We start from the raw sequence: 24,711 nt of genomic DNA on the forward strand, positions 1-24,711 counted from the left end.
CACTCTACATGATAACTCTTATCAGAGTAAAAGCCTCTCATAAATTCCCCCCTTTTTTTGCATACAAAAATCAAAACATTTTTATGTTAAACAGATAAATTATGGCATGCTATTACTAACTAAATATTTCCAATTCTTAATAAACTTCAAGAACTTGTATTTCATAAACAATAAAATTTATCGCCTGAGAGAAACTATTAGTTTGCTAAAACGGATTCAGATTACAGTCAACTCGTGTCTGGACCATGGCGTGATGAATCAACACTTGCTTGGAATGAACGAAATACCTGTACTGAAACATATTGTCCATTGAGTGATTTACTGACTTTTACGACAAATTTGGTACCCCTTGCATCGCCACAGTAGTATTACTATTAAAGAGAATGACACAGTCTTAACTAACAGTATAAGTAGCTAATGTCTTTAACAACCATTTCTTAAGTGCTGGTGAAAAAACTGGTTAGAATAGTTCAAAAGAAAAAGTCAAGCAGGACATGGGAGAGTCAATTTTGAGAAATATTAGATTATTTTTCATCTAACAACCTCTTGTGAAATAAGGAAAATCATTAAATCTTTGAAAAATAAATGTTATGTTGGAGTAGATGACATCTCTAACAAGATATTAAAACAACGTGGAGCAGTTATAAATGATGTTCTGAATCGCATCTGTAATGCAGCACTAACTCAAGGTATTTTTCCAGACAGGTTAAAATACTCCATTGTTAAGCATCCATACAAAAAAAAAAAAAAAAAAAAAAATGGACACCACAGATGTCAATAATTACCGGCCAGTATCCTTGCTTTACAGCATTTTCAAAAATTGTCGGGAAAGTAATGTACTCGAGTGGTTAGCCATCTTAGCAGTAATGAAATGCTTAGTAAATCACAGTTTGGATTTCAAAAATGCTGCTCCACTGAGACAGCAATGTGCAGTTCCACTGCCCACATAATAGTCTTTAAATAGTAAAACGTCACCAATAGTAATTTTCTATGACGTATCCAAAGCGTTTGATTGTGTGAACCATGGCAGTCTGTTACAGAAATTACAGTTCTATGGTATAAATGAAAGAGCATATGAGTGGTTTAATTCATACCTACAGACCCAGGAAGCAAAAAGTTTCTTTATATGGTTTATGTGATTTAAGGAAGTTTCCCACTTCATCTAATTGGGATGAAATGATATTAGGTGTTCCACAGTGTTCAATCACGGGTTCCCTTCCGTTCCTGATATACACTGTGTGATCAAAAGTATCCAGACGCCCCCCCCCCCCAAAAAAAAAAAAAAACACTTTTTCAGATTAGGTGCATTTTGTTGCCACATATTGCCAGGTACTCCATGTCAGCGACCTCAGTAGTCATTAAACATTGTGAGAGAGCAGAACGGGGCACTCCGCGGAACTCATGGACTTCGAACGTGGTCAGGTAAACATACAGCACAAAAGCGTACAGGCCGACCTTGTCTGTTGACTGACAGAGACTGCCTACAGCTGAAGAGAATCATAATGTGTAATAGGCAGAAATCTATCCAGACCATTACACAGGAATTCCAAACTTCATTAGGATCCACTGCAAGTTTATGACAATTTGGTGGGAGGTGAGAAAACTTGTATTTCATGCTCAAGCAGCTGCTCGTATGCCACTCATCACGCTGGCAAATGCCAAATGCCAAATGACGCCTCACTTGGTGTAAGGAGTGTAAACATTGGACAATTGAACAGTGAAAAGGCAGTGTGTGGAGTAAGGAATCATGGTACACAATGTGGCGATCCGATGGCAGGGTGTGGGTATGGTGAAGGCTCGGTGAACGTCATCTACCAGCATGTGTAGTGTCAACAGTAAAATTTGCAGGCAGTGGTGTTACAGTGTGGTCATGTTTTTCACGGAGGGGTCTTGCACCCCTTGTTTTGCGTGGCACTATCACAGCACACGCCTACATTGATGTTTTAAGCATCTTTTTGCCTCCCACTGCTGAAGAGCAATTTGGAGATGGCAATTGCATCTTTCAACACGATGGAGCACCTGTTCCTGTTCATAATGCACGGCGTGTGGCATGGCGGAGTGGATACATGACAATAATGTCCCTGTAATAGACTGGCCTGCACAGAGTCCTGATCTGAACCCTATATAACACCTTTGGGATGTTTTGGAATGCCGACTTCGTGCCAGGCCTCACCAACGGACATCAATACCTCTCCTCAGTGCAGCAGTTTGTGAAGAATGGGCTTCCATTCCCCAAGAAATCTTCCAGCAACTGATTGAACGTATGCCTGCGACTGTGGAAGCTGTCATAAAGGCTAAAGGCGGGCCAACACCATATTGAATTCCAGCATTACAGATGGAAGGCACCATGAACTTGTAAGTCATTTTCAGCCAGGTGCCCAGATACTTTTGATCCTTATCTGAAATAAGAAGTTAAACTGACATTGCTTGCTGATGATATGAGCAAAATTATTAATCCAGTAAAAGTAACTCCAATAGAAAATGATACAAATAAAGTCTTTGGAAAAAATATTGAGTCTGCGATTGGGCTCGCCCTGAACTTTGAGAAACACAGTACATCCAATTTTCTACTGCAAGAAGTACAATTCCTTCAATAAATATAACTCATCAACAGAAGTCAGTAGCCAGGGTAGAGCATACAAAGTTTTTGGGAGTGTATGTAGATGAGAAACTTAATTAGAAAATTCGTATTTTGTATCTCCTAAAATGACTAGGTTCAACATCTTCTGCAACCACAATAATTGCTAATTTTTAGGATATAGAAATTAGCGACCTAACATAGTTTGCATACTTTCACTCTATGATGTCATACAGAATAAGAATTTGAGATAACTCAACACTTAGGAAAAAAGTATTCACTGTTCAAAAGAAAGTGGTTAGAATAATGTGGAGGGCTCATAGTCACACATCTTGTAAGCATGTCTTTAGAAGGTTAGGAATTCTTACAACAGCTTCACAGCACATTTACTCAGTAATGAAATTTGTTCTCAACAACTTGGACCAATTTAAGAACAACAGTGACATTCGTGATCATAATACCAGAAGAAAGACAGACTTACACTATCCTCAACTTAACTTATATTTGGCACAAGAAAGGGGTTAAATATGCTGCTGAAAATTCTTGAATAGGAATAAATAAATCTGAAGGTATAATATATGCATTTTGTCCCATTTAAGAGATTGAGGTAGGCAATAAAGATTTTAAGCCTTTTTCCAAAACATACTAGTATTATAATTGCAAAAGCAACTCTCTCAATTACTTAGTTAAGTGTTCCATTGATCAGTCTCACGGTAACCGTTATGATGTAGAATGTGTTGAGTGCATAAGAAATACACAAATGAATGAAGTTCTTTTCCTCTTTTCTTTAAGGGGGAAAAAACTTAATTCATTTGTGCATTTCTTAAGCACTTGACACATTCCACATCATATCGGTTACGATGAGACTGAAAGAAAAACAACACGAAACAAGATACGTATTGAACTCGGAAGAAAGTTCCATCAAAAACACTAACTGTCAAATGAAAACGCAATGAGAGCGCTAATATACTTTTTAAACCGCTGACTTGTAAAGTGAAAAATTAAGAAGAAAAATAATTCAGAAAAAGTTGAGAGTTAATCATTCATCTTGATTTGTGTTGCATTATTATGGATTGTGTATGACATTAACATGTGCTCATATGTTCCTCGTCTTTTTGTGTGGTGTTGTAATATGTCTTTGTTAGCCGTATTTTGTTTGCTGTGTGCTCAATTAAAGTGTTCTGTGTTTAATATCATTCAAATGCTTACCTTCTATTGAAGTCAATCAATGCCACTGCACAGTTGAAATTCTGCAAGTAATCTCTCTTGGGAATGTAAAAAATTTCAAAATAGGTACTGATTCCAATCTCATGGCGGGGATCATAGAGCATTAAGCATTTGTGTTAACTTCCTTGCTGCACCATAGCACTTCAGATAAGAGAATCTGTGTAGGTCTTCTTGAATCCTGCAGTGTTACTCTTCCTGCTTAGAGCACAAAGATCAGCCGCCAATGACAGGCATGATTGCCTTGTTTGTTTGCAACATTGGTGAAACTTCAATCTTGATTATATTACAGGAAATTTCTGTCTGCAATAATTGCCCAGCAAATGACAGATTTGTTCAAAAGACAGCATTACATATCTACCTAAGGTGACAACTTCCATAGTAGGTGGGAGATATACACATTTGTCGAGGACAGGAAGAAAATTCCTTGCAATGTTGTCTCAGTTACCATGAAAAATCATGAAATGCTGCTTAAAACAACATACAGAGTGTCCCATTTATCTTATATTCACTGAATGAGTCAAATTTAAGTGGAGCAGAAGTGGCTCTCTTTACTTATGCTCGTGTGCCCCACCCCACCTACCTTCCACCAACACACACACACACACACACACACACACACACACACACACACACACACACACTCAAGTAACTAAAGTTAGTGTTTAACATCATTGATATAATATCAAAAGCACTAAGACACTACTCATAACATTTTTTTTTACTTTTTTATAAATATACCAGCCACAGAACATTATATTTTGCTTACAGAGTTCTCCCGGCACATAATATACAAAACGGACAGTCGCAACAGATTGACAACAGACAGTTGTGATCATCATATGTACTTCTTGGTTGAATGAAGGATGCTCTATACCTTCATGTGGCACTCTCACTCCTACAGACAGTAGCATCAGACCTCTGTCCATCATTGTTCAACTGAAACTACCTCTGTGTTCTTAATAAACTTATTGGCTTCAGAAAGTTACACTTACAAAATATGTATATAATTGGACTCCTTTGTGTGTGTGTGTGTGTGTGTGTGTGTGTGTGTGTGTGTGTGTGTGTGTGTGTGTGTAGAAAACATTTTACACCGAGAATGACTATTTTATCTTGGTTATTGCTCTGTTGCAGGTGATATTCAATTTGTGAAGATGAGTCTTCTTGTTTTGGGATATGAAAATTTTGAATTTTATAGCCTCCCTTCAGATATGTCATCTGGAAGCAGAGAGCTGTTGATTGCATTTTCGTGGCTTATAGCAAAAACAAATGTACTCGAAAGCATTGTGCAACAGAAGGTCTTGGAGTCTCCACTGGTATCTGAATACGGTAACACACAACATGTACAGGTATGAAATTTTGTGTATTTTTTAAAAAAATAACAGACAGATCAAGAGTGATGTTCAAAAGATTGTTTATGTTGCACATTTGATGAGACCTGAGTTACTCTTCTGTTGTCTTGTTTTCAGTCCACTCCAAAGAATGGTGTGATGCAGCACACTAGTCTTCCCTGTGCAGACCTCTTCATCTCTGATTAACCACTGTGATTTATGTCCATTTAAACCTGTTTACTGTATTCATCCCTTATTCTCTCTCCACAATTTCTAACCCCTTTCCTTCTCCTCACACTTCCCTCCACTACCAGACTGATGATTCCCTGATGCCCCAGGATGTGTCATATCAGACAATCTTTTCATTTAGTCAATTTCTGCCATAAATTTCTGTTCTACCCAATTTGATTTAGAACATCATCATTAGTCACTTGATATACGCATATAATCTTCAGCATTCTTCAATATCACCACATTTCATAAGCTTCTATTCTCTTCCTGTCTGAGTTATTTAATTGCTTGTTTCACTTCTGTACAGACTACACCCCAGACGAATACATTCAGAACAGACTTCGTAACAGTTGAATTTATATTAGATGTTAACAATTTCCTCTCCTTAAGAAATGTTTTTCTAGCTGTAGTCCGTCTTCATTTTACATCCTCTCTACTTCTGCCATCGCCAGTTATTTTGTTGCCAAAATAGCAAAATTAAGGTACTACTCTCAATTCCTCATTCCCTAATATATGTTTCTCAGTATTGCATGATTTAATCCACCCACTTTGCAATAACATTGTTTTACTTTTGTTGGTGTTTATCTTATTATTTCTTTTCAAAGCACTATCACGTCTGTTGAGCTGCTCTTCCAAGTTCTTTTCTGTATCACCGAATTACAAAGTCATCAGCAAGCCTCATATCTCTTATTCCAGATACTTTACCCCTTTCCAAATTTCTCTTGTGTTTCCCTTACTGCTTATTCAGTTGTCACAGTGAATAACACGGGGAGTAAGCTACAACCCTGTCTCATTCTCTTCTCAATTACTGTTTCCTTTTTGTGTCCTTCAACACTTAAAACTGCTGTCTGGTTTCTGTAGAAGCTGTAAATAATCTTTTTCGGTCACTTTATTTTATCCCTGCTACCTTCAAAATTTTAAAAAGTATAGTCCAGCCAACATTGTAAAAAAATCTTTCTCTAATTCTACAATTTCAGTGCTTTACCAAATTCTTCTTATAATATCACATCTGCACCTACTTCTTCATCTCTTTCCATAACATTGTCTTCAAGTTTGTTTCCCCTATAGAAATCCTCTGTATATTGCTGGCACCTTCTGATCTTCGCTTCTGTGCTTAATACTGTTTGCCATCTGTGCTCATGATATTCATGCAGCTGTCTTTTCCCTTTTCTCCAAAGGGTTCTTTAATTTTCATATAGGCAACATCTATTTTTCCAATTGTCATGCCAGTTTCTACAGCCTTCCATTTGTCCTCTAGCCCTTCCTGCTTGACTTATTAAATTTTCTGTGTATCTTGTTTTTTGGATGTCTTTCCTTTTGCCTACTTCCTTTGCTTCATTTTTATATTTTCTCCTCTTGTCAGTTAAACTCATCTCAGTAAACTCCGATTCTTTCAAATTATCCAGATCCCATTTCCTTAAATTCCCATCTTTGAGAAATTACTTTGAATGATCTCTCTGCAACCTTTTGGTGTCTCGAGGTTTGTTCCACGTACACAGCCATCTACCATCAAGTGGTAGCTATGATTAAATTATGCTCTATGCAGAATTCTACCAGGCAGCTCACTCTTCCAATTCTTTTCCCCAATCCATATTCACCTGCTATCTTTCCTTTTCCTACTATTGAATGCCTGTCATGTGTGACAAATTTCCGTCTCCCTTGACTGTCTGAATAATGTCATTTACATCCTCATGTATTTTTCCAGTCTTTTGATTATCTGCAGAGATAGTTGGCATATGAACTTGCACTACTGTGGTTGGTGTTGTCTTGGTGTCTATCTTCATTATGATAATGCGTTCACTATGCTGTTTGTAATAGCTAACCTGTATTCCTGTTTTCTTATTAATTTGAAGTCAACTCCTGCATTACCTTATTTGATTTTGTGTTAATAATCCTGTACTGATTTGACCGGAAGTTCTGATCTTTCTGCCACCGAACTTCACTAATTCCTCACCAACTTCAGCCTATTAATTTCCATGTTTAAGTCATGTAGCCTACCTACCCGATTAAGGCATCTCACATTCTGTGTTCTGACCAATAGAATTCCAGTTTTTTTTTTTTTTCCTGATGATATTATCCTCCTGCATAGTTCTCACCCAGAGATACAATTGGATACTATTTTACCCAAAAGGATACCATCATCATCAAGCCATACAGTCAAGATGTATGCCATGGGGTGGAGGGGGGGGGGGGGGGGCTGAGGGCAATATTGGTGCTTTCAGTCACTCTTGGTACCACCACATCAAGGCTGTATCTGCTACTGTTACAGGCTCGGATCTATCAGTCAGCCATCCATCATCTTTCATGATAAAAAATATTTCGCATTTATCAGACATGAGGCACATAGCAGTAACCATATAAAACTAGTTATGTTTATAGTTATGAGGTTTTACAAGGAGCTCAAAGTAGTTAAAAGATTACCTTTTATAAAGCACTAGAAATTGTATATGCAGAAGAAAAGAGAAGTTATTGTTAGAGAAAGTACATAGTAAAAGAACTTGTGTCATCCCAACTAAATGCCCTTTGTTAGTCAGCATTCATTAGAGTGCTGAGTAATGTGCCTGAAGAAAACTGTGGGAATAGTATTAGTAAAGGGAAAGAGTTTTCTAATCCATTGTTGTCCAGCTTAAAAGTCTGCAAATGGTCATATACTTGCTTTATTTATTTTATAGAAGATATTTGTTTTTGAAACTCTGTGGCAAATTGGTGTTTAAAATTAGGACATTGCAAATGACAAACGTAAAAATATAGACAGTAGCATCATTTTTCTGCTTCAGGAAGCTATGAGGGGTTGTAAATCAACCTATTAAAACCTTTCTTTCCTTTTCTCTCTTAGTTTTATCTGATAAAGTTGTCTATTTAATTTTTGAGACCTAAAGGATCTGCATTGCCCAATTGTCACAAGGTCTTGATCGTGTTATCTTCCCTCATATCCACCAAAATAAGCCTCATTGTTCCTGTGGGGAGCCATCCTCTGTATATGCCTGTACCATAGCAATAGTTCCAGTTGAAGAGCCTCCAACAGCCTTCAGTCTATCTTAGTTGTTGCCAGATACCCTCATTCTTTTTTCAACTACTTTCTTTTCTGTGGGTAAGAATAGAGGAACTCCATTTCTATTGCCTAGAGCTGGTTCTTACTTCTTCCAGTAACTTTTGGCACTTCCAGTCTGTTCATCAGTATAGGTAGGAGATACATCTTGTACAGGATGATCTTAGTTCAATGCTGCAGCATTTCCACAAGGTCTATGAAACTTTTTGTATTCTAAATCTATATCTACATGACTACCCTGCAGTTCAAGTTTAAGTGCCTAACCACCTTCAGACTGTTTCTCTACCGTTCTTCTGCAATGGCGTTGGGGAAAAATGAACACTTAAATCATTCTGTATGAGCTCTGAGTCCTCTTCTTTAATAATGATGGCCATTTCTCCCTACATATGTTGGTGACAATAAAATATTTTTGCATTCAGAGAAGAAAATTGGTGACTGAAATTTTGTGGAAAGATCTCGCCACAACAAAAAATGAAAAATGATTAATGATTGCCATGCAAACTCACTTATCATATCTGTGACCCTCTGTCCCCTATTTCATAAAATTGAACTTTTCAACGTCATCAGTTGATCCTATGTGGTAAGGATCCCTTACAGCACAACAATAGTCTAGCAGAAGATGAACAAATGTAGTGAGGTGATCTCTTTAGTAGACCTGTCGCATCTTGTAAGCATTCTGCAAATATAACATCGTCTATGGTTTGCCTCCTCCACAATGTTATCTGTTCCAGTTTAAGTTGTTCATAATTGTAATCTCTAGGTGTTTATTCGATCTGGCAGTCTATATATTTGTGTAATTTATCATGTAAGCAGAATTTGATGGATTTATTTTTGTAGTTATGTGGATGACCTCGCACATATCCTTATCGAGAGGCAATTGCCACTTTTTACACCACACAAATATCATGGTTTTGATCTTCTGATGGTGTTACTAAACAGTAAATGATAGCACCACAGGAATGCCGAATATCACATGTTTTACTTGATTTTCTGTTGGTTACTACATGCTTTCTTACAAGAAATCGTGAATCCAGTCAAACAAAGTGATGCCCCATAGGCATGCAATTTGATTAGGAACAGTGTCTAAAGCCATATGGAAATCTTGAAATACGGAATAAATTTGAGATTCCCCATCGATAGCACTAATTAATTTACGCAAATAAAGAGCTACTTTTGTTTCACAAGAATTATATTTTCTGAATTTGTGTTGAATGTGTGTCAATAAATTGTTACCTTTGATGTGAGTCACATTGTTCAAACACAGTATACATTCCAAAATCCTACTGAAAAATTAATGTTAGTGATACCGGTCTTTAATTCAGGGTATTACTCCTATTTCCCTTCCTGAATATTGGTGTGATCTGTGCAACTTTCTAGTCTTTAGATACAGATCTTTCGTTGAACAAGTGTTCGTATATGATGGCTAAGTATGGGGCTATTGTATCAGCATACTCAAAGGAACCTGATTGGTGTACAATCTCAACTGGAGGCCTTGCTATTATTAAGTGATTTAAGCTCTGTCATTGCACTAAGGATATCTACATGTATGTTACTCATGTTGGCAGCTGTTTTTTATTCGAATTCTGGAATATTTACTTCGTTGTCCTTGGTAAAGGAATTTCAGAAAACTGGGTTTAATAACTCTGATGTAACAGTGCTGTCGTAAGTAATATTACCAGTGGTATCACCCAGTGAAGGTGTTGATTGTGCTTGCCATGGTGTGCTGTACATATGACCAGAATTTATTTGGATATTCTGTCATACTTCAAGGCAGAGTTTCACTGTGGAAGCTATTAGAAGCATCTCACATTGAAGTCCGCACTAAGTTTTGAGCTTCACTAAGACATCACCAATCCTGAAGGTTTTGTGTTCTTTCAAGTTAGGCATGCTTTTTTGTTGCTTCTGCAACAGTGTTCTGACCTGTTCTGTGTACCTTGAGGGGTAAGTACCATCTTTTATTAATTTATTTGGTGTAAAACTCTGAATTGCCTCGGACACTGTTCCTTTGATCTCGAGCCACATCTGGTCTAAACTTATGTAGTTAGGAGTGGAGATGTCTCTTAGGAAGATATCAGGCAGAATTTTTATCCGCTTGTTTAAATATATGTTGCATTTACTTTCAGTGGATTTTAATGTTACAGTATTCAGTCTGGCTACAACAACCTTGTGGTCACTAATACCTGTATCCCTTATAATGCTACCTATTTGCTCAGGATTTTTTGTTGCTAAGAGGTCAAGCATGTCTTCCTGGCCATTCACACTTCAAGTGAGCTCCTGAACTAATTGCTCAAAAATCATTTTGGGGAAAGCATTTAGTAAATTTTCTGATGACGTTTTACACCTGCCACCTGTTTTGAATATGTATTTTCGCCAGCATATTGAGGGCAGATTGAAGTCACGACCAATTATAATTGTATGAGTGGGGTACCTATTTGTGATGAGACTCAAATTTTCCTTGAGCTGTTCAGCAACTGAGTTGGGGGAGTTGGTAATAGGAACCAATTATTAATTTATTCCGGTTGCAAGTATAACCTTTAACAATACTAACTTACAGGAACTACCTACTTCTATTATGCTACAAGATAAACTACTTTTAATAGCAACAAAGATGCTACTGCCAACTGTATTTAATCTGTCCTTTATAAACATCTTTAAGTCCTTTGTAAAAATTTCAGCTGGACTTACCTCTGGATTTAGCCACCTTTCAGTACCTAGAACGATTTGAACATCAGTGATTTCTGTTAGCACTTGAAGCTCTGATTTTTTTCCCAACACTTCTATGACAATTTATATCTGCGATAATGATTGTTGCTATGTATATCCTCTTCCTGTTTTTGTCGTGCACCTTTTGAAACTGAAGCACTTTCTGCACTTTCCCTAGACCCTCTAACCCAAGAAACTGCCCAGGCCTTTCCACACAGCTCCCGCTACTGATGTAGCTGCCTCCTGCACATAGTGGTCACCTGACCTATGAAGCAGTACCTGAAACCACAACACCCAATGGTGCAAGTCCAGGAATCTGCAACCTACACAGTCACAGGAGCATCTGAGCCTCTGGTTCAGATCGTCCACTTGGCACTGTACCAAAGGTCCCAAATCGATCCTGTTGATGATGCTACAGGTGGTGAACTATGCCTTCATCTTGCAAGCAAGACTGGCAGTCTTTATGACTTCAGCTAGCCACCCGAAATCGGAGAGAATCTCTTCTGATCCAGAGTGATACACATTGTTAGTACCAACGTGGGCCCCATCTGAAGTTGGCTGCACACCTGTGACCTTCATGGCATCTAGAAGCACTCATTCCATATTTGGAAGGACTCCTCTCAATGTGCACAAAGAGTGCACTTTGGATTTCCTCCCCTCTTTTGCAGCATACCCCTAAGGATATTCAATTTCTTGAGGCATGGTGTTGTTTGAAGAAAGAGCAATAAGCAATATCCAGGTACTGGAATTTGCCCACTATATCTTTAGCCTCATCTTAAATTATTAACTGGATTATTGTTGAGTTCTTACTGAACACCAAATGAACTGTCTTGGTTTTGGTGATTTCAAGACCCATTTTTATGAATCCTTGGTGTCAAAGCTCTCGTTTGATTTCTTCCTTCACTTCTGTCTCACCCTCAATTGTTAAAACATTGCAAACACTAGGGCATGACTCGTTATCTCCTTTCTTTTGATTGTTTTTAAAACTTCATCCAATAAAATGATGAGAGGAATGGCAAAAGAAAACTTCCTTATGCGGCTCCACTCTTTGTTTTGAAACATCCTGGTGTTTGTTTGGATAGCACTTCTCAGTTGAAAGCTGGCAACAGCGTTACAAGCTGTCAGAGATGTGCTTACACTGTCTCAGCTATAGCCACAGTTCGCGAACAGCTGAAGGTGCTGTTAGTCACGATCTGTTGTCTGCAGGATGTTGCCTGTAGGGGTGACAGAGAAACTGACTGTCGCATGGTGAACATCTAATGTCACTTGTTTTACCCATCACTTTCGCTGCCGAAGGACATTCGAGTGTACTCAATACTGGTTGAGTAACAGGTTACAACCCATGCCAGTCACTCAAAGCGAAGGTGAATGTGGAGACTGGATGTCTGGCTTAGTCCATTCACCTTATGAATGGCTGGTCCTTCAACAAGATTTGATTGGCCAGATGGGGGAAAGGGCTAGTTATCTGGAACTCCAATGTAAGATGGATTATTGATCACCTTAGGGAAATAATGCCCAATGTTGGAAAGAAGTCCAAGATGCATTCAATATATCTGGCAGGCATCTTATCCAAGATATGGAGAAGGCCCTACCTGCAGCTATCAAGAGTGCAGGGTGCAGCTATTGAGAGTGCAGAGTGCAGTCATCTGCAAGTTATGCTTATGGTGGCACCAGTGACACCTGTTGCTTGGGTTCTGTGCCCATCCTCAGTTCCTACTAGCAGCTGTGGAAATGGTGAAGACTACTGGCCTTGCTCATGAGATGCAAGCAAAGCTTACAATGTGCAATGTCGTACCCAGAATTGATTTGAGTCCTTTGGTATGGAGCAAAGTGAAGTTCTCAACCAGAGGCTGTATTGATTCTGTAGCGTTCTTGGCTGCAGATTTCTAGACCCGTGTTAAGGTATTTATAATTGTAAGAGACTCCACATCTATACTTCACAAACCACCGTGAAGTGCATGGCAGAGGGAATGTCCCATTGTACCAGTTATTAGGATTTCTTCTCGTTCGATTAAAGGATAGAGTGCAGGAGGAATGATTGTTTGCATGCCTCTGTGCATGCCATAATTATTCTAATCTTGTTCTCATGATCTCTATGTGAGTGATACATAGGGAGTTGTAGTGTATTCCTACAGTTATCATTTAAAGCAAGTGCATGAAACTTCGTTAGTAGACTATACTGGGTTAATTTGTGCCTATCTTCGAGAATCTGCCAGTTCAATTTTTTCAGCTTCTGGATAACACTGTTCCACAGGTCAAACAGACCTGTGACCATTCGTGCTGTATATGTTCAACATCCCCTGTTAGTCCTATCTGGTATAAGTCACACACATTTGAGTAATATTCTAGAACCAGTTGCACGAGTGATTTTTAAGCAATCTCCTTTGTAGACTGATTGCACTTACCCAGTATTCTACCAGTTAACCAAAGCCTACCACTTTCTCTACCCATGACTGAGCCCATGTGATTATTCCATTTCATATCCCTAGAAAATGTTACACACAGGTTTGTGTATGAGCTGGTTTATTCTAACTGTGACTCACTAATATTATAGTCACAGGATACTACTTTTTTGTGAATTGCACATTTTATATATACTAAGATGGTATCTGTTCTTTCGGACATGTCCAAAAGAACAGATACCATCAGTGACCATGCATCTCGTTAGAATTAAATTACAATGAAATGAACACCCTTAGCTGCTTACAGGCGTTGACCTGTGTCAACGGGGACAGATGAAAATGTGTGCCCTGACCGGGACTCGAACCCGGGATCTCCTGCATACATGGCAGACGCTCTACCCATCTGACCCACCGAGAACAGAGGATAGCTCGACTGCAGGGATTTCTCTCTGGCAAGCCTCCCGCGAAACCCACATTCTCAACGTATTGTCCCGCACTACATTCGTAGTGCCCCCGCCCATTATACTCAATACTCGCGGCACGTTGCCGATTCCGTAAGTGTTCGGGCACTGTTTGTGCATTCGCACAGAAGAAGAATAAGATGGTCAAATGACTGGTGAGCCTTAACTATATATACACTAAGATGATATCTGTTCTTTCGGACGTGTCCGAAAGAACAGATACCATCTTAGTACATATACATAGTTAAGGCTCACCGGCCACTTGACCATCTTATTCTTCTGTGCGAATGCACAAACAGTGCCTGGACTCTTACAGGAATCGGTAACGCGCCGCGATTAATGAGTATAATGGGCGGGGGCACTACGAATGTAGTGCGGGACAATACGTTGAGAATGCGGGTTTCGCGGGAGGCTTGCCAGAGAGAAATCCCTGCAGTCGCGCTATCCTCTGTGTCCTCGGTGGCTCAGGTGGATAGGGCGTCTACTATGTAAGCAGGAGATCCCGGGTTCGAGTCCCGGTCGGGGCACACATTTTCATCTGTGTCCGTTGACGTATGTCAACGCCTGTAAGCAGCTAAGGGTGTTAATTTCATTGTAATTACACATTTTACATTTCTGAACATATAAAGCAAGTTGCCAATCATTGTACTACTTTCAAAACTTGTCAAGACCTGACTGAATATTTATGAAGCTTCTTTTAGATAGTACTTCATTATAGATGACTGCATCCTCTGCAAAAAGTCTGTGGCTACTGTTGATATTGTCCACAAGGTCATTAATAAAAAACCTGAACAGCAAAGGTATCAGTACATTTCCCTGGGGCACATGTGAAGTTACTCCTACCTGTGACATCGATCGCCTGTCCAAGATAACATGCTGCATCCTCCCTATCAAAAAGTTCTCAATCCAGTCATAATTTTCACTCTATACCGCATATGATCGTACTTTTGACAATAACCATAAATTTGGTACTGAGTCAAATGCATTTTGCAAATCAAGAAATAATGCATCTACCTGTCTGCATCCAAAGCTTTCAGTATGTCATGTGAGAAAAGTGCGAGTTGGGTTTCATATGACGGATGTTTTCATTTGGCATGTTGGAGCCTGTTTTGTTTGAGGTACCTCATTACCTTTGAGCTCAGAATATGTTCTAAGACCCAACAAATCAATGTTAATGACACTTGATGTTAGTTTTGTTGATCTCCTTGATAGGTCAGGGGTGCACTACACAGAGGAAGCAACTACTGAACTAACAGAATTCTTGGGGTAAGATGTCATACTCAAATTATACTCTGATCCGAGAGCAGGATGAAAGCTGAAGTAAAAAGCACCAAAATATTTAACGAATCATGGTATCTGTAGCAAGAAGACAAGTTTGACAGTGTTATGAAAAGGATAGATTGCTACTTGCCATATAGTGGAGATGTTGAATCACAGATAATCACTACAAAAAGACTGTCAAACAAGTAAACTTTTGGATAAAAAGACCTCCTTCCGAAGTAGAAAACACACACACACACACACACACACACACACACACACACACACACACACACACACACAGCACAAAACCACAGTCTCTGGCTGCCACCGCCAGACTGCTTGCAGCCGATCATGTTGGGAGAAGCAGTCTGGGTGGTAGGGATAAAGGGGAGGTTGGGGTGGAGAAGGGGAGGCTTAGCAGGGGTGGGGGTGAATAAAGTGCTGCTTTTGGGAGCATACAAGGATGAGGTCAAGAGAGGGTAGGGCAGGGCAGCTGGGTGCAGTCAGGAGGTTGGGTGTAGGGAGGGGCAGGGTGACCATTGGAGAAGAAAAGAAATAAAAACACTGTGTGTGCATTAGTGACTTGGCAGCAGGGTGGGGGGCAAGTGAGTGAAGGACAATGACTGACAGTTCCTGTTCTTTTAACACACGGTGCGCCAGCCACAGTGACCGAGCAGTTCTAGGCGCTTCAGTCCGGAAACATGCTGCCGCTACGGTCGCAGGTTCAAATCCTGCCTCAGGCATGGCTGTGTGTGAGGTCTTTAGGTTAGTTAGCCTTAAGTAGTTCTAAATCTGGGGGACTGATGACCTCAATCCCATAGTGCTTAGAGCCATTTGAAGCTTCCCCCCCCCACCCCCCCTCCACACGGTGCCCTGCTCATCACTGTTGATGGCACATCCCCTTAAAATTACATCCCTAATACCCATTGTCTTGCTGCTGATAACACTACCTTTCCCAACCTTTCCAAACCTGCAACCTCCTTCCTCACCCACAATTACTTCTCCTTTAAAGGCATCACCTACAAACAAATCCGGGGTATGCAATACGCACTCACATGGCACTATCCTATGCTGACCTATTCACAGACCGTTTAGAGAAATCCTTTCTATCCTACCAGAATCCCAAACTCCTTGCCTGGTTCAGATTCATTGATGACATTGTCATGGTGTGGATTCAGTGATGACACTCTATCCACATTCCTCCAGAATCTCAACACTTCCTCCCCCATTTGCTTCACTTGGTCCTCATCTACCAAACAAGAACCTTCCTTGATGATGATGTCCACCGCAAAGATGGCTGCATCAGTACCTCCATCCATATCAAACCTACCAACCACCAGCAATACCTCCACTCAGACGCTCCCATCCATTCCGTACAAAGAAGTCCCTTCCATACAGCCTAGCCACCCATGGCTACCACGTTTGTAGTGACGAGCAGTCCTCTGAAAATATACTGAGGGCCTCACTGAGCCCTTCACAGACCATAATTAGCCTCCTTATCTTGTATGGAAATTGATCTCCTGTGCCCCAGCTCTCCAGTCACCCCCACCTTGAAAAGTCCCACCCTCCGGTCACAGATGAGCATTCCCTCATGACTTAGTACTACCCATGACTGGAGCAACTGAATCACATTCTCCGTCGGGATTTTGACTACCTCTCGTTGTGCCCTTAAATGAAGAATGTTCTACCCACTATCCTTTCCGCTCGTCCCACAGTGGTATTCTGCCACCCACCAAATCTATACTGTATCCTCGTACATCACTACATAGCACTTACTACCAACATGTTGCCTCATGGCTCATATCCTTCAATATACCTAGATGCAAGACCTGCCCCTTTCATCCTTCCACTTCCATCTACTCGAGTCTGGTCACAAGCATCACCTATCCCATCAAAGGCAGGGCTACCTGTGAAATCAGTCATGTGATCTATAAGCTAACCTGCAATCACAGTTATGCATTCGCTGTGGGCATGACAACCTAAAGCTGTCTGTCCACATGAATGACCCCTGACATACTGTGGCCAAGAAACAGCTGGACCACCCAGTTGTTGAGCATGCTGCCCAACACAACATTCATTTTAATGACTGTGTCAGACTGTGCAATCTGGAATCTGGATCCTTCTATCAACACCACCCAGAAAAAGGCCTTCTTCTTCTATATGGGTGAGTGGCAATCTTCTATCCTTTTCATTATTCCATCCTGTATTCTCCATTGTATGACAACACAAGTTTGATATTACAGGACGAAGGTGGGAGGGGGGGGGGGGGGGCGCATGCGTTTCAGGGTGGATGCCAAGAAGTAGGTGTGTGCTGATGCAAAGAGCAAAAAAATGAGAAGTGTGTATAATACATTTATAACATCATTTAATTAACTTTGTCCTGCATGTCCAATTGGTATTCCATTCAAAAGAGGAGAACTAGTAACGCTGCAAAGGCTCTTGAGTGAACTCCACGATTAAATTGGGTGGTGTTGATGCGGCATCTTCTTAAGCTGGCTTGGTGGCAGTTCTACTCACACTTGCAGCAGAGGGCGTGTCTACAAGCCATCTGCGGATTGGCAGGGAGCACATGTGTTACCGCCAACCCACACCACAGATATTGTATCTCTCAAGATCAAAATTGAGACTGTGAAGTTATCTATACATGAGTAATCTGTCTATGTGAAATCCGATTAATCATTGGATGTTTTAGTAGCCACCCAATTCCCCTACAAGAGTTGTAGAACCATTCAAGAAAGTTTGCTTTCAGTAATAGTGAAGTACTTCGTCATCCAGTATTAGTTGAAGACGACTTTAACATTCGTAGAATTGACTGGAATGTCCGTGGATTCATCTCGTGTGTTTCGAAAAGTCAGTCTCGCGAAGTAGTTCTGAACACTTTCTTTGAAAAGTGTCGTGAGTAACTAGTTCAAAATGCACACACAATGGAGGTTGGAATAGAGTAAGAGTTTAGTGATCATGAAGTCATCATAGCTGCAATGGTTGCTAAAGTTAATAAAGCCATCAAGAAAGCTAGGGGAGTTTTTAATGCTAGGAAGATCAGATTAGCAGTTGAATAGGTGAATAAATGGTGGCAGTGGTGGTGGCCACAGAGGTATTATGGGCAACATTTAAACAACAAAATTGTTGAGGCTTTCATGGTCACTTGTATGCCTGTTGGCTTCTGTCTTCGGTGCTTTGACCGTAGTGTGTTGGATACTTTTTGTGATGTTTTGTCGGTACGAGTGGCTGGAATTGTCAAAGCTTCACTCTCCATTGCTGGTGCTGACTGTAAATCACACTCTAGAAAAGTATGTTCTGAGTAAATGAATTAAGACTTGAAAAAACCCACCATGACAACATTAGGAAAATGCTAAGAAAACAAGAGATTATTGCACTCTTGATTAAAAAAAGAACACAGAAATAAGCAAAAGTTGTAGAATTTGTGTGTATGTAAAAAGATCGATATGTGAAGCATACAACTACTTCCAATGCCTTATATTAGCAAAAGATCTTTTAGAGACTACTGGAAAATTCTGGTACTACGTAAAATTGCTAAACAGGTCAAACATTTCTAACCAGTCATTTGTAGACAAGTCCGGTGGTGCAACAGAAGACGGCAAAGGGAAACTGAAGTATTTAGTGTTTAAAAATCACTCATAGGGGTTAGTGTACAGACAACACCCACAGAGACTGAGTGAGGTGATGCAGTGGATCTTGATGTATGCTTTCTGTGATTTCCCTAAACTGCTTCAGAAAAATACCAGAAATATTCCTTTGAAAGGGGATAGCCGACTTCCTTCCCTTATGCAATGGAACCAATGATCTTTCTGTTTGATCCCCTCCCCCAAATCAACCAACCAACCACACCCATAGAAATAGGCATCCCTGCTACTTAAAACAACAGAGTTGCCACTGTGTGCAGGTGGATCCTAATTTGGTTTCATAGAGTTCTTTACCATTGTCTTCTTATTTAGTTTTCATTTATCGTGAATTTCTTGCCAAGCGCAAAGTCCCAAGTGACTGGGAGGGGGGAAAGAAACACTGTATCTCCTATAAATAATAAGATTAAAGGAATAGTCCTGCAAAGTTACAGACTAATATCCTTTCTGTTGGTTTGATGCAGAATTCTAGAGTATATTGTAAGTTTGAATAGTATAAATTTCCTCGAGAGAGGAAAGCCTCTGTCCACAAATCAGCCCAGATTTAGAAAGCATTGTACATGCAAAATTCAGCTTGCTCTCTCCTTAAGTGATATCATGCAATTAGTGGGTAAGGGCAATGGGTAGATTCAATATTTGTAGATGTCCAGAAAGCGTTTGACACAATGGTGCATTGCAGTCTACTAGTGAAGGTCCGAGTATACGGTATAGGTTCACAGATGTGTGAGTGGCTGAAGACTTCGCAAGTAATAAAATCAAGTATGTTGTCCAGGACTGTGAGTGTTCAACAGAAACTAAGAAACATCAGGAGTGTCCCAGGAAGTGTTATAGGACAGCTCTTGTTCTCTGAATTATGAAGTCTGATGGACAAGGTGAGCTGCTATCTGCGGCTATGTGCTAAAGATGCTGTAGTGTTTAGAAAGGTGTCATTATTGAGTGATTGTAGAAATATACAAGATAATTTGGACAGGCTTTCTATTCAGTGTGATGAAATCCTGCTTGTTCTAAATGTGAAAAGATGTAAGTTAAGCCAGATGAGTAAGAAACAATCCTGTAATGTTCGAATACAGTATTAGCAGTGTGCTGCCTGACAGTCACATCAATTAAATACATAAGCATAATGTTACAAACTGATGTGATACGGAACCAGAACGTAAAGTTGGTTGTGGACAATGTGAATGATTGACTTTGATTTATTGGGGGAATTCTGGGGAAGTGTAACTTATCTGTGTATGAGACCATGAACAGAAAATTTGTCCAACCCATTCTTGACTGCTGCTACAGTGTTACGTACCCTCACCATGTCAGGTTAAAGAAGACATTGAAACAATTCAAAGCCATACTAATACATTTGTTAGTGGTAGGTTCGATTAATGCGCAAGTATTTTGGAAATGCAGCCTGAACTTCAGTGGGAATCCCTGGAGGGAAGAAGACATTCTTTTCTTGGAATGCTATCGACAAAGGTTAGAAACTGGCATTTGTGACAGAACAGAACTATTCTGCTGCCACTGGCATACACTTCACATAAGGACCACAGAGACAAGAAAAAAGAAGAGAAAACAGGGCTTGTACAGAAATGTTTAGCTAGTCACTTTTCCAGGGAGGGATTATTTGTCGTACAAGGTACCTTACCATACTGGTACAAGGTATCCTTATCATATTCTTTATGATGGCTTACATAGTATGTATGTAGTTGTAGATGAGTGAAAGCATTATGACCACCTGCTTACTAGTATGTTGGTTCACCATTGGAATGCAGTACAGCAGTGTGGTATGAATTTGACAAATCTGTGGTAGGTTTCTCGGCACTAAAAGTCTAAAACAAATCAAGCAGTTCTTGTAAATAATGGGCCATTGGTTTGTGGGTGTGCAACTTGTGTCTTAAAATGTCCCAGATTAGTTTCATCATGTTAAGGGCAAGCAAATATGGTGACCAAGGCATCAAAGTAAGTTCCCTATCGTGCTCCTCAAACCATTGTGACATAATTCTGAACTTGTTACATTGACAGTTATCCTGCCTGAAGATGCCATCACCATTGCGGAAGATATCAAGCATGAGGAGATGCAGGTGGTTTGTAGTTCTTGTAGTCCACAGCTTTCGTGGTATTTTAGATTACTTCCACATCTCCAACGTGAATGTCCCTGGGTTACTGCTTATCCAGACACAACCATTGACCTTACGTAACAAGAAATGTAATTCACACAATCAGGCAACACGTTTCCATTGTTATATGGTCTAATCTTGATGATCCCTTGCCAATTGGAGTTACTTTTGAGGATTTCATTGGGTCAACATGAGGGCATGTAGGTATCATCTGTTGTGGAGCCCCATATTCAGCAATATACACTGAATGGTGTGCTCCGAAACACTTGTGTATGCACCAGCATTATACTCTGTCTTCAGGTCTTCCACAGATTGCTGAGTCCTTCAAATTCTTCATTTCATTAGGGAATGTGGATGTCAAACACATTGTTGTGCACTTGTGGTTTCACTGTTCCTCAACCACTTTCCATAGATGCTCACAATAGTAGCATTTGAATGCTGTAGTTTCTCAGTGTCAGGTCATATCAATATGCCCTTTGTCAAAGTCGCTTATGTCACAGAATTTCTTCTTTTGCACCTCTTACTTAACAAGAGTGATTCTCCAGTCATGTTTGCTGCTCTTGCGTACTTTCATTACGTCACTCATGCAGGTGATGGTGTATCTCACAATGGGCAGTGGTTGAAATTTTATGGCTTGTCCATGGTTGATCTTTGATGCCTAAAACTTTGCTCTTTCCTTCTCTCTCTCTCTCTCTCTCTCTCTCTCTCTCTCTCTCTCTCTCTCTCTCTCTCCTCCTCTTTTTTTGGGGGGGGGATGAACACTCTAACTTTTGAATCCACGGTATAACAGAGTTGATGTCAGTCTTCCTCTCAACCTGTAAAAATAATGATATGGTGACTTATTGCATCAAATCACTTGATAATGAATTCTCTTTTCAAATTTTGTGCAATGAATGATGATGATGATGATGATGATGATGATGATGATGATGATGATGATTTGGACAACACCCAATCCCTGAGAGGAGAAAATCTCCGACCCAGTCGGGAATCGAACCTGGGTCCTTAGGATTGACATTCTGTTGCACTGACCACTCAGCTACCAGGGGCGGACAGTTCTGTACAAGCACCAGTGCCTGATTTCATCTGATTGAGTAGGCCTGTGATTTTCAATTTTTTAATGTACTATTTCTTCCACTTCCAGTGAAGACAAAGTTATCTTCTTTTTCCCTAAAAAAATAGTTTTGTTCGTCATCCACAGGAACATTATTTCCATTAAGTTTGATATATCGGTAGTCTCAAAGTACCTCTGAAACACAAAAGATTTGGGTTTGTCATTTGTCACTTTACCACTGTCAATGTCTGTTGATTTGAGATTAATTTTCAGTTGTTCTTGGCTTTATGATGTTGTATAATAGATATTTTTACTTCCAGTCTGCTTCCAAGGTGTAACCAACAGTTTGACCTGTAATCTTTTTCTACATGTAAACTGAAAGTTTCTCTCTTTTGCTCTTGGATCCTCCTATGGTTAAGTTTGATATAAGGCACATTTTGCACAGTACTTGACCCTGACAGCCTTTCTAATATTTTCATTCTGTTAAAAATAAGTACATAAGTAAGTAAATTACAATCCTACTTAATATTGTGGATTATCTGGTTGCAGTGAATACCCTTTCACACAGAATTGATAGGCTCGAACGGCTGTACTGAAAAAGTTTACAAAGTACATCCTGGAAGTTAAACAGTAACTTTAAAGAGAAGGTAAAAGTAACTTACAAATATTACAAAAGTGATGAAGTCAGTATTTGATCATGTTTAGTCTGCTGGTTAAAAAAAGGATAAAAACTTAAGTGAAAGGTAATTGAAGGAAATTGTCATTGATTGAACATTTGGAATCAAAATAAGTAGATGATGAGTCAGTGATTCCAATGAAGGTCTGCTTAAAGATTAGAAAGTTTTGCTGCTGTATGTAGAGGAAAATGGTTGAGTAAAGTTCTCAATTGTTTTCGCTTGTAGTGATGGCAAAGTTGTCATGCATATGAACTGTGGTCTTCAGTCCAAATGCTGATGTTATGCACCTCTTCATGCTACTCTGTCCTGTGCAAGCCTCTTCATCTCTGAATAGCTAGTGCAACGTACATCTTTTTGAATTTGCTTACTGTATTCATCTCTTGGTCTCTCTATGATTCTTACTCCCCAAACTTTCCTCTGATATTAAATTAATGATCCCCTGATGTCTCAGAATATATCCTATCAGCTGGTCCCTTCTTTTAGTCGAGTTGTTCCACAAGTTTCTTTTCTCTCCAGTTCTGTTCAATACCATCTCAGTAGTTACATGATCTACCCTTTAATCTTCGTATTCTTCTGTAGCACCACATCTCTAAAATTCTTAGTCGATTCTCATCTAGACTTATTGTCCGTATTTCACTTCCATACATAGCTACACTCCAGACAAATAGCTTCAGAAAAGACTTCGTAGCACTTAAATTTATATTACATGGTAACAAATTTCTGTTTCATGAAATGCTTTTCTTGCAATTGTCACTCTACATTTTATATCTTCTCTACTTCGGCCATCATCAGTTATTATGCTGGCCAAATAAAAAAACTGAACTATTGCTTTAAGTGTTTCAGTTCCTACGTTCAACTGCTCTCCCAAGTCCTTTGCTGTCTCTGACTGAATTAAAATGTCATCAGGAAACCTTTTGTTTCTTCTCCCTAAACTTTAATACCTTCTCCAAATTTTTCTTTGGTTTCCTGTATTGCTTGCTCAACTCTTGTAGCTGCAGTCTGATTTTGGTGCAAGCTGTAAATAGCCTTTCACTCCCCATATTTCAGCCCCACCACCTTAAGAATTTCAAAGAGAGAGTTCCAGTCAACATTGTCAAAAGATTTCTCCAAGTATGCAAATGCTATAAACATTGGTTTGCCTTTCCTTACCCCAGCTTCTAAAAGAAGTCATAGGGTTAGTATCGCCTCGCATGTTACTTCACTTATCCAGAATCCAAACAATCTTCCGCGAGGTTGGCTTCCACCAGTTTCTCCATTCTTCTATGCACAATTTGTATTATTATTTTTACGGCAATGATATATTAAACAAACAGCTGGGCAATATTCACAACTATCAGCACTTGCTTTCTTTGGAATTGGGGTTATTACATTCTGCTTGAAGTTTGAGCGTACTTGCTCGCCGGCGAGCGCTCCAGCGTTACAAGCGACATCCCTCAATCGAGCACCTTATCGCCTTCAAACGGCTGCGTGCGCGAGCCCACCGCATTATCCGCCAATGCAAGCAGGGGTGCTGGGAGCGGTATGTGTCCACCATTGGCCTCCACGTCACTCCATCGCAGGTCTGGGCCAAGATTCGCCGCCTCTATGGCTATCGGACCCCTGTCAGCGTCCCTGCGCTCTCACTGAATGGAGCAGTTTGTACTGACTCCGACATCATTGCAAACCACTTGGCAGGGCACTTTGCTCTGAATTCCGCTTCTACCAACTACCCCTTGGGCTTCTGCTCCATTAAAGAGCGGATAGAACGTCGGAGTCTTTCTTTTTGCACCCACCATCCTGAATTGTACAATGTTCCATTCAGTGAGTGGGAATTCCGCAGTGCCCTCGCCGCTTGTCCTGATACCACTCCTGGCCCAGATAGCATCCACTCTCAGATGCTGAAACACCTTTCAGTGGACTGCCACCGACGCCTCCTCGACCTTTACAACCGCATTTGGGTCGAGGGTGAGTTTCCGTCGCAATGGCGGGAAAGTCTTGTTGTCCCCATTCTGA

At 40.0% G+C, this 24,711-nt stretch overlaps 1 protein-coding gene across 4 annotated transcripts in view; it reads left to right on the forward strand.

The window, feature by feature from the left end:
* Positions 1–24,711, forward strand: part of LOC126268151 (tubulin epsilon and delta complex protein 1-like) — a 122,643-nt gene that overhangs the window by 75,884 nt on the left and 22,048 nt on the right. For all 4 annotated transcript variants that reach the window (XM_049973689.1, XM_049973691.1, XM_049973690.1 and 1 more), the window contains one exon: positions 4,937–5,151. In XM_049973689.1, coding sequence (XP_049829646.1) covers positions 4,937–5,151 — 215 coding nt within the window. The remainder of the gene's footprint in view (positions 1–4,936; positions 5,152–24,711) is intronic.

Source organism: Schistocerca gregaria, chromosome 4 (assembly GCF_023897955.1).
Source record: "Schistocerca gregaria isolate iqSchGreg1 chromosome 4, iqSchGreg1.2, whole genome shotgun sequence".
In the NCBI taxonomy this organism is placed as follows: domain Eukaryota; kingdom Metazoa; phylum Arthropoda; class Insecta; order Orthoptera; family Acrididae; genus Schistocerca; species Schistocerca gregaria.